The sequence below is a fragment of the Salmo salar genome, chromosome ssa02 (genome assembly GCF_905237065.1).
Source record: "Salmo salar chromosome ssa02, Ssal_v3.1, whole genome shotgun sequence".
NCBI classification, from domain to species: Eukaryota; Metazoa; Chordata; class Actinopteri; order Salmoniformes; family Salmonidae; genus Salmo; species Salmo salar.
The window spans coordinates 49,247,433-49,257,565 of NC_059443.1; the positions used below are offsets into that span (position 1 = coordinate 49,247,433).

General features: G+C 41.8%; 1 protein-coding gene across 1 annotated transcript; it reads left to right on the forward strand.

Moving 5' to 3' along the window:
* Positions 1 to 367: 367 nt before the first annotated feature.
* Positions 368 to 9,022, forward strand: LOC106584899 (DNA-directed RNA polymerase III subunit RPC6). The gene is made up of 9 exons (XM_014170556.2): positions 368 to 529; positions 2,497 to 2,614; positions 3,864 to 3,931; positions 4,050 to 4,117; positions 4,491 to 4,603; positions 4,777 to 4,920; positions 5,296 to 5,403; positions 7,556 to 7,747; positions 8,818 to 9,022. The coding sequence occupies exons 1-9, from the start codon at positions 471 to 473 to the stop codon at positions 8,893 to 8,895; spliced, it is 948 nt and encodes a 315-aa protein (XP_014026031.1). The 5' UTR covers positions 368 to 470; the 3' UTR covers positions 8,896 to 9,022.
* The last annotated feature ends 1,111 nt before the right edge of the window (positions 9,023 to 10,133 follow it).

The window sequence follows — 10,133 nt, forward strand, 5'->3', positions numbered from 1 at the left end:
CATAACGTTACTCCTTAGCAACCACCACAGCCAATGGCAGGATTCACGATGTTTTCATTGTTTATTATCAACTTTTATTATATTAGCTATCATCTTGCTATTCCTGAAATACCTGGAAAACGTTGAATGGTCGAGCTATAGAAATGTAATCCACTGCGTTCTATGCATGTCTCGCACGCTTTTTCATTATCATAAACCATTATCAAAGAATGTGTTGTTGTTACAAAACGCACCAAATCACTCACTAAAAACTGAAATACTGATGACAATAGGCTTAGGAAAGAAATTAAATTATAAATGAATTGAACTACTACAGTGAAAGGTATTTTCTACGTTTTTAAAAGTCAATTTCCAGGCTTCTATATAGCCACCCAAATGCGACTTGGATTCAGAGTCACATGTTCAATTGTTGATGAATTGCATTGCTAGCTAGCTAACGTTACCTATATAATATTGTACAACTCTCCACGATGGCGGACGTGAAGAAAGTAAAGAAAGAATCCACAGATCCTGTAGACATTGAAAACAGGTTTGTCGCTGTCAAGAAGTCTCTAGCATAGGCTAGCTCGCAATCTAGTTAGGTAGCTAACTAGCTGTCTATTTTCACTTGCTCAAATGGGATACATCTGGCCAACTAACGCTAGCTAGCCAGACATAGACCAAGGGACTTAGATACTTTTAAATCTGCCTTATAAAACTAATCAAATCTGCTGAAGAAGGCGTTTCAATTCATTCAGCCAATGTTTTCAACCCTTAACTCCTAGTCCCACAAGTTTGACAATGACAGTGATGCATGTAGCTATAGTGAGCTAACTAACGTTACTGTACAGTCGTGGCCAACGTTTTGAGAATGACACAAATTAATTTTCACAAAGTCTGCTGCCTCAGTGTCTTTAGATCTTTTTGTCAGATGTTACTATGGAATACTGAAGTATAATTACAAGCATTTCATAAGTGTTAAAGGTTTTTATTGACAATTACATTAAGTTGATGCAAAGAGTCAATGTGCAGTTGATCCTTCTTTTTCAAGACCTCTGCAATCCGCCCTGGCATGCTGTCAATTAACTTCTGGGCCACATCCTGACTGATGGCAGCCCATTCTTGCATAATCAATGCTTGGAGTTTGTCAGAATTTGTGGGTTTTTGCCTCTTGATGATTGACCACAAGTTCTCAATGGGATTAAGGTCTGGGGAGTTTCCTGGCCATGGACCCAAAATATCGATGTTTTGTTCCCTGAGCCACTTAGTTATCACTTTTGCCTTATGGCAAGGTGCTCCATCATGCTGGAAAAGGCATTGTTCGTCACCAAACTGTTCCTGGATGGTTGGGAGAAGTTGCTCTCGGAGGATGTGTTGGTACCATTCTTTATTCATGACTGTGTTCTTAGGCAAAATTGTGAGTGAGCCCACTCCCTTGGCTGAGAAGCAACCTCACACATGAATGGTCTCAGGATGCTTTACTGTTGGCATGACACAGGACTGATGGTAGCGCTCACCTTGTCTTCTCCGGACAAGCTTTTTTCCGGATGCCCCAAACAATCGGAAAGGGGATTTATCAGAGAAAATGACTTTACCCCAGTCCTCAGCAGTCCCATCCCTGTACTTTTTGCAGAATATCAGTCTGTCCCTGATGTTATTCCTGGAGAGAAGTGGCTTCTTTGCTGCCCTTCTTGACACCAGGCTACCCTCCAAAAGTCTTCGCCTCACTGTGCGTGCAGATGCACTCACACCTGCCGGCTGCCATTCCTGAGCAAGCTCTGTACTGGTGGTGCCCCGATCCCGCAGCTGAATCAACTTTAGGAGATGGTCCTGGTGCTTGCTGGACTTTCTTGGGCGCCCTGAAACTTTCTTCACAACAATTGAACCGCTCTCCTTGAAGTTCTTGATGATCCGATAAATGGTTGATTTAGGTGCAATCTTACTGGCAGCAATATCCTTGCCTGTGAAGCCCTTTTTGTGCAAAGCAATGATGACAGCACGTGTTTCCTTGCAGGTTCGAACTCAATCAGCATGACAGAGTGATCTCCAGCCTTGTCCTCGTCAACACTCACACCTGTGTTAACGAGAGAATCACTGACATGATGTCAGCTGGTCCTTTTGTGGCAGGGCTGAAATGCAGTGGAAATGTTTTGGGGGGATTCAGTTCATTTGCATGGCAAAGGGGGACTTTGCAATTAATTGCAATTCATCTGATCACTCTTCATAACATTCTGGACTATATGCAAATTGCCATCATACAAACTGAGGCAGCAGACTTTGTGAAAATGTATACTTGTGTCATTCTCAACTTTTGGCCACGACTGTATAATACACGAACTAGCTACTGTAATGATCTTCATCTACTAGTTAGACTAGCTATCTAGCTACATCAATCTTAATTTATGAGTAAGCAGTAAGACATTTATAGTTGAACTTATAGTAAATCTGATGTCCTGACTAGCTAGGTTGCTAACTAACGTTAATGTAATGTTATATTATACTTTTTATATTATAAAGGATAAAGGCGCTCTGTCAACAGTTCCCTCATGGAATAACAGACCAGGTGATCCAGAATGACATGCCTAATTTGGAGGCTCAACAGAGAGCCATGGCCATCAACAGACTACTGTCATTGGTAAGTGGCACAGGTGTAGCCTGGGTGCCAGTCCGTTTCTGCTCTCTTAACGACTCGTTATGTAATTGTCATGCCAAACATGTTTGGCTTGACAATGAGAAAGGCGTTGACAAGATCACAAACAGAGGAGTTTGTGATCTCACTGTCATGGGTACGTTGAGTGGATTTGTACATTTAGGGTTGGGCGATATCAACCTTAGTTCCATCGTGATTATGTACTTAGAACATGCCTACGACTTAAATTTGTGTATTTTTGAAAGTGGCAACTTTAGCACAATTTCTTAGGCTATACACTGTTTAAACTAACTTGTCTTAAAGCTTTTGTGATCGGCCTGGTAGGAGGATATACTGTTGGGCCAATTCGCATGGAGCGATTAAGCTGGCCTGGCATGGATAACTTATTTCTTAGTAAGCGTTGCTCAACTGTAGGCCTATGGATTTTTTTCAACAGTTTTTCTATAGACCACTATTGTTTGTCTTTCAAATTATGAATCCCCTATATTATGTTTTGAAGCAATTCAAACAACTTTCTGAAAGGGGACTCCGTTAGATTAATTCACTGTTCCATTGCATGAAAGCCAGAATGCATAAAACTGAAAGTGAATGTACGCCTATAGCCAAAAGTTGTATTCCTATTAAAGGGAAAATGTGTTTTTTAAAATGGGTAGACACAGGTTAGTTAAGGAGTGTGCATTAGCAAATAGGAATATAGGCAGTTTACTCAGAATGTCCACCAATGCGCTTTCCTGCTGAGGGCTGCCTGACTCTGCACTTTACTGCCAGTCAAGTTGAAATAGATTAGGCTATCATCTGTCACATCACAATGTTGTCACCAATGACGATAGCTGTCAATTATCCTCAATAAATGATACTGTCGTAATATGGTTGGATGATAATGTTGTCATGACCTCATGTTCATGTTAGTCCCGTGTGGCTCAGTTGGTAGAGCATGGCGTTTGCAACGCCAGGGTTGTGGGTTCGATTCCCACGGGGGACCAGTACGGAGAAAAAAAATGTATGAAATGTATGCATTCACTACTGTAAGTCGCTCTGGATAAGAGCGTCTGCTAAATGACTCAAATGTAAATGTTGGTCAGTAACAAAAACATAAGGGTAAAGAACATGATGCATGATGGATCCATGTGTTCATTAATGATCAGATTTTCCAAACATTGGCTCAATAGTTCTGGTTGACAGCGCAATGCTGAGGATGGGAATGTTGTAACCAAGTTTAATTTTGTGCACACAGGGTCAGTTGGACCTTCTACGAAACAGCTCAGGACTTCTATACCGCATGAAGGATGCCCAGACAGCAGGGTAAATGTCAGCATCGTCATTAAACATTTAACAATGTTTTTTTTTAAGGAAGCCTTTAGGAAGGACTTTTATTTCTGGATGATTGGGAACTTTAACTGTGTTTTATTATGTCCCAAAGCAAAATGAAAGGCTCTGACAATCAAGAGAAGCTGGTCTATCAGGTCATTGAGGATGCAGGAAACAAAGGTAGGAATTTCAGAGGCGTCCTGTCCAGACAACACCCTAGCCCTATACCCTTAGGTAGCCTACTTGGGTAGATCAGACGGAATTGGATAGGTATAAGCAAATGCTTCACCTTTCCCTAGGCTAGGTGACATTTTCCGCATATTGTTTACATCTATCCAATCCTCTCAGATCTACTCAAGTGCTAGGGGGTAAGACATGGGTGTTGTCTTTGGGTGTCCATTCAAAGTCCATTCAAACCTGGCCAACTCACCCAGTTCACACTTGACACTTCACAGTATCCACCACCACAACATTTATTTTCTGTTATTGTATTTCTTTGTGAAATGTTCTTTCCATTTGTATATTCATGAACTGTCCTCTTGCTTTCACACAGGGATCTGGAGTAGGGACATAAGATATAAGAGCAACCTTCCTCTGACAGAGATCAACAAGATCCTCAAGAACCTAGAGAGCAAGAAGCTGATCAAGGCTGTGAAATCAGTGGCTGTGAGTCGAGCGCCAAACACTAAAATATTCTAAAATACATGTTTTAAAAACCAGAGATAAATGGTTGACTCAAGGAAAGTACCACTTAATAATATGAATGCATCAGCAGTCAAGCTATGCAAACTCTGTAAGTGTTTAGTCTCACCTATAAGGAGTTATTGTTGTTTGTCCAGGCGTCAAAGAAGAAGGTTTACATGCTATACAACCTGCAGCCAGACCGCTCGGTGACTGGGGGAGCCTGGTACAGTGACCAGGACTTTGAGTCTGAGTTTGTGGAGGTTCTCAATCAGCAGTGTTTCAAATTCCTTCAGAGTAAGGTGAGGGGTCCACTGAATGGGAGTGGGACAAATGTCTTACAATGGACAAATCACAGAAATTAAATGGGTGTGTTCTGTACTGTAAATGTTTGGAAATAAGTTACTAATTAACTGATTTTATATGAGCACATCAATGTTGGGAACAGTGTGAAGCATGCTTCAATCTAATAGATTATGCCATAAAGAAAATCTATACGGCTTCTGGGGCACTAGCATTTGTTTTGGAATGCACCCTAAAATTCTTCCAATTCTAAATGCAGGGCTGGTTGACATAGCCTATAACTTGGAGCCAGAGTTGTTTCTGGCTATCTGGTAACTAAGAGTTTATTAGGACATCATTTCTACGTTCATGTTGGTTTGTTTGTCACCCTCTAGGCAGAGGTGGCGAGGGACAGCAAGCAGAACCCCATGGTGCAAAGAAACAGCTCCTTCGCCACCTCTCACGAAGTGTGGAAGTATATTTGTGAACTCGGCATCAGCAAGGTGAGACTGCTGCTGGCGACATTCTGTTCGGGTTTTGACCGCAATTTTGTCACGTTTTTGCAGATAACGGCCAAAGTTGTCAAGACCAGGGTGGAATCCTCCACTGGTTGGTGAGGACCGGGGCATAATTGTCCACATTACTATTTTCACACTATTGACCAAACAGAGCTGTACTGTCTGCATTGGCCTGGTTATGAATCTGCCATAGTTGCAGGTAATAGGCTGGAAAGGTCCATGCGAAAAGAAAATATCAGAGCCAACAAAGTATTGTAACGAACCTTGGTTTATAAGCGTGGATATCGACTCTGCCGCTCGAGCATGCTTTTGCGGCACAGTCAATAGCGCGCTGGACTTCGGACTAGAAGGTTGAGGGTTCGAGACCTGCTCCCTGCTGTTTCATTACAGTATGGTTGGTACTCTGTACAAATAAGGTGAAAAGGGTACAATGTGAGGGGGTCAAATGTAACAACTGTAACAGTCTCACCTTTCAGCATACAGTTGCTGTGTACAGTTGAAGTCGGAAGTTTACATACACCTTAGCCAAATACATTGAAACTCAGTTTTTCACAATTCCTGACATTTAATTCTAGTAAATATTCCCTGTATTAGGTCAGTTAGGATCGCCACTTCATTTTAAGAATGTGAAATGTCAGAATAATAGTAGAGAGAGTGATTTATTTCAGCTTTTATTTCTTTCATCACATTCCCAGTGGGTCAGAAGTTTACATACACTCAATTATTATTTGGTAGCATTGCCTTTAAATTGTTTAACTTGGGTCAAACATTTCGGGTAGCCTTCCGCAAGCTTCCCACAATAAGTTGGGTACATTTTGGCCCATTCCTCCTGACAGAGCTGGTGTAACTGAGTCAGGTTTGTAGGCCTCATTGCTCGCACACGCTTTTTAAGTTCTGCCCACAAATTTTCTATAGGATTGAGGTCAGGGCTTTGTGATGGTCACTCCAATACCTTGACATTGTTGTCCTTAAGCCATTTTGCAACAACTTTGGAAGTATGCTTGGGGTCATTGTCCATTTGGAAGACCCATTTGCAACCAAGCTTTAACTTCCTGACTGATGTCTTGAGAAGTTGCTTCAATATATCCACTTATTTTTCCTCCCTCATGATGCCATCTATTTTGTGAAGTGCACCAGTCCCTCCTGCAGCAAAGCACCCCCACAACATGATACTGCCACCCCTGTGCTTCACAGTTGGGATGGTGTTCTCTGGCTTGCAAGCCTCCCCCTTTTTCCTCCAAACATAACGATGGTCATCATGGCCAAACAGTTCCATTTTTGTTTCATCAGACCAGAGGACATTTCTCCAAAAAGTATGATTTTTGTCCCCATGTACAGTTGCAAACCGTAGTCTGGCTTTTTTATGGCGGTTTTGGAGCAGTGGCTTCTACCTTGCTGAGTGGCCATTCAGGTTATGTCGATATAGGACTCGTTTTACTGTGGATATAGATACTTTTGCACCTGTTTCCTCCAGCATCTACAAGGTCCTTTGCTGTTGTTCTGGGAATGATTTGCACTTTTCGCACCAAAGTACGTTTATCTCTAGGAGACAAAACGCGTCTCCTTCCTGAGCGGTATGACAGCTGCGTGGTCCCATGGTGTTTATATTTGCGTACTATTGTTTGTACAGATGAATGTGGTACCTTCAGGTGTTTGGAAATTGCTCCCAAGGATGAACCAGGCTTGTGGAGGTCTACAATTTTTTTTCCTATGATGTCAAGCAAAGAGGCACTGAGTTTGAAGGTAGGCCTTGAAATACATCCACAGGTACACCTCCAATTGACTCAAATTATATCAATTAGCCTATCAGAAGCTCCAAAAGCCATGACATAATTTTCAGGAATTTTCCAAGCTGTTTAAAGGCACAGTCAACTTAGTGTAAACTTCTGACCCACTGGAATTGTGATACAGTGAATTATAATTGAAATAATCTGTCTGTAAACAATTGTTGGAAAAATTACTTGTCATGCACAAAGTAGATGTTTTTACCGACTTGCCAAAACTATAGTTTGTTAACAAGAAATTTGTGGTGGTTGAAAAATGAGTTTTAATGACTCCAACCTAAGTGTATGTAAACTTCCGACTTCAACTGTATTTCCTATGGACGTTGTAAGTCTGAATATTGCACTTTGTGCAGGTGGACCTGTCTTTGGAGGACATTGAGACTATTCTGAACACGCTCATCTACGACGGCAAGGTGGAGATGACCATCATCGCGGCCAAGGAGGGCACTGTGGGCAGTGTGGACGGCCAGATGAAGCTGTACAGAGGGGTCAACCCTATCATCCAGCCCACAGGCCTGGTCAAGGCGCCCTGTGGCCTCTGTCCGGTGAGTCCCCCTTCACAGGCAACAGCAACCAAGTGGCTCTGTTTCAATATCCATACCAGCATATCACTTGGTATTAAACATTGCAATCGGGATATACACTGAGTTTACAAAACATTAGGAACACTGTTTTCCATGACCGACTGACCAGGTAAAAGCTATGATCCCTTATTGATGTGACTTGTTAAATTCACTTCAATCAGTGTCAATGAAGGGGAGGAGACAGGTTAAAGAAGGATTTCCAAGCCTTGAGACAATTGAGACATGGATTGTGTATGTGTGCCATTCAGAGGGTAAATGGGCAAGACTAAATATTGAAGTGCCTTTGAACAGGGTATGGTAGTAGGTGCCAGGCGCAGTGGTTTGTGTCAAGAACTGCAACACTGCTGGGTTTTTCACGCTCAACAGTTTCCTGTGTGTATCAAGAATGGTCAACCACCCAAAGGACATCCAGCCAACTTGATAACTGTGGGAAAGCATTGGAATCAACATGGCTCTCTGTGGAATGCTTTTGACACCTTGTAGAGTCCATGACCAGATTAATTGAGGCTGTTCTGAGGGCAAAAGGGGGGTGCAACAATATTAGGAAGGTGTTCCTAATATTTTGTACACTGTGTATAACACCCAAACTTCATCACTAGTGTTGTGGTTTCCTTCATTAGCGTTGTTTATAGTTTGCTGCACCAAAAGCAGCAAATGGAGGCACAAATCAAAAGCGCCAGCCACTTTATCAGTTGAGAAAGTTTCAGAGACGCGTGTAGAAAACACGTAAACACACATGCCCTGTATAGTTTGGCCGTAAGTGGTATGCTAGTGTGGACATTGGAGAGCCCAGTCATTCGTCAAATACTAGAAAGGCATGTTTTGACCTAGGGCTTGGCAGAAAGAAAGGAGACCTGCATAAAAAGGAGACCTGCATGATCCTAAGTGTTTTACCAATTCTATTCAAAGTACTTCACCTGTAGCCAGATAGCCAGCAGGAAGTGCTAGAAAAAGGGAAAGTAAGTATTATGTAGGTTTGATGATGCAGGATTCTTCCAGGAGTGTACATTTACTTACATCTCTTCTCTTAGGTGTTTGATGACTGTCATGAAGGAGGCGAGATATCCCCCTCTAACTGTGTGTATATGGCAGAGTGGCTGGACTTTTGACCAGTGACTTGGCTTGTTTAGTTTCTCTGTGGAGAAAGTTTCATGTATATTTTTTTTTTCTAGCAACCTTTGATGCATCTGAAGATAGTTTTATTTATACAGGGCTTAATAAATATTTTAAGACTGATTTAGAACGTCTACTCTCCTTGGAAATGTAACAAGCTCAATTGTATCCTGCCGTTACATTTTCATCTAGCACTTATGAAAGTGTTGAAGATGGACAAGTTTTTCAAGAGCATTCCTTTTGCGCTGGAAATAAACAGATTGTTTTACTTCTTCAGCACACATGATATAGCACAGCATTGCAATAGCCTAAATCTTTTTGTCAGACAGCGTTTCAAAATGAACCTTCTTAGCTTCAAAGGTCAAGTCAGTCATTTAGTAGACACCATTATCTATAGCAACTACAGCTTCATCTGTACAGCTTCATCTGTCCGTCCACACTGCCCACAGTGCCCTCCTTGGCCGCGATGATGGTCATCTCCACCTTGCCGTCGTAAGTAAAACTAAATCACAAATTCAAGGTTTTACCTGCAATGTCTGCAAAATCTAGCCCAGAACTAAAATCTTCCGTAATTTTGTCAGATGCTCGATTAGGTTCTGGGGAGCGACGTAAGAGAAAAGACACTAGCAAAGTCTCACCAAAAACACCGAAAAAGGTAAAATATCTTAAACTAAAGCTGTTAGTGTAATGTGTTTGCAATCAAAATGTGTGTCTGCAAGAACAGATCACTCGAGGCAACTCTTAAATAGACTGAGCGTTATGACGATGCTACAAAACCCTTGCTTACAGATTGAAGGGTAGTGCTTCAGACAATCCCATGCTTGTAATCTTGGAAGATTGTTGGGAATATGAAGTATCTCAGGGATTTTGGCTCAGATCCACAGGGATCTGGTAAGGCTGACTGTGGTATGTTCCTTCATGACTCTGAAGGCCTTATATGGATCTCAATCTGATTGAAGAAAAGGAGTGGTATGATGTAGATAATTTGGGTACACTAGATCACTGTAATCAGTTTTATTCCTGTTTGGCAGTGTTGGATTGAAGGGTCCCAATAGCATGTGTTTTTATACCTGAGTTTGATGTTAGCATGTGCAAGTGATTACCCTAATGATTTGTCTGTATATTCTGTTAGAGCGCAAGCGCCAAGATCAGAGTGGGCACACATGCTGTTTGTCGCAGGCTTTTTGTGCCAAAACCATCAACATAGTTAAGGGATGGAAATACATAGAACTTC

What these genes read in the sequence shown, in the direction of transcription:
- LOC106584899 (XM_014170556.2), top strand. Translation starts at nt 471, where the DNA reads ATGGCGGACGTGAAGAAAGTAAAGAAAGAATCCACAGATCCTGTAGAC. An exon ending in TCAACAGACTACTGTCATTG is followed by an intron (nt 2,615 to 3,863) that starts GTAAGTGGCACA and finishes TTGTGCACACAG; the next exon opens with GGTCAGTTGGACCTTCTACG. An exon ending in CGCCCTGTGGCCTCTGTCCG is followed by an intron (nt 7,748 to 8,817) that starts GTGAGTCCCCCT and finishes CTCTTCTCTTAG; the next exon opens with GTGTTTGATGACTGTCATGA.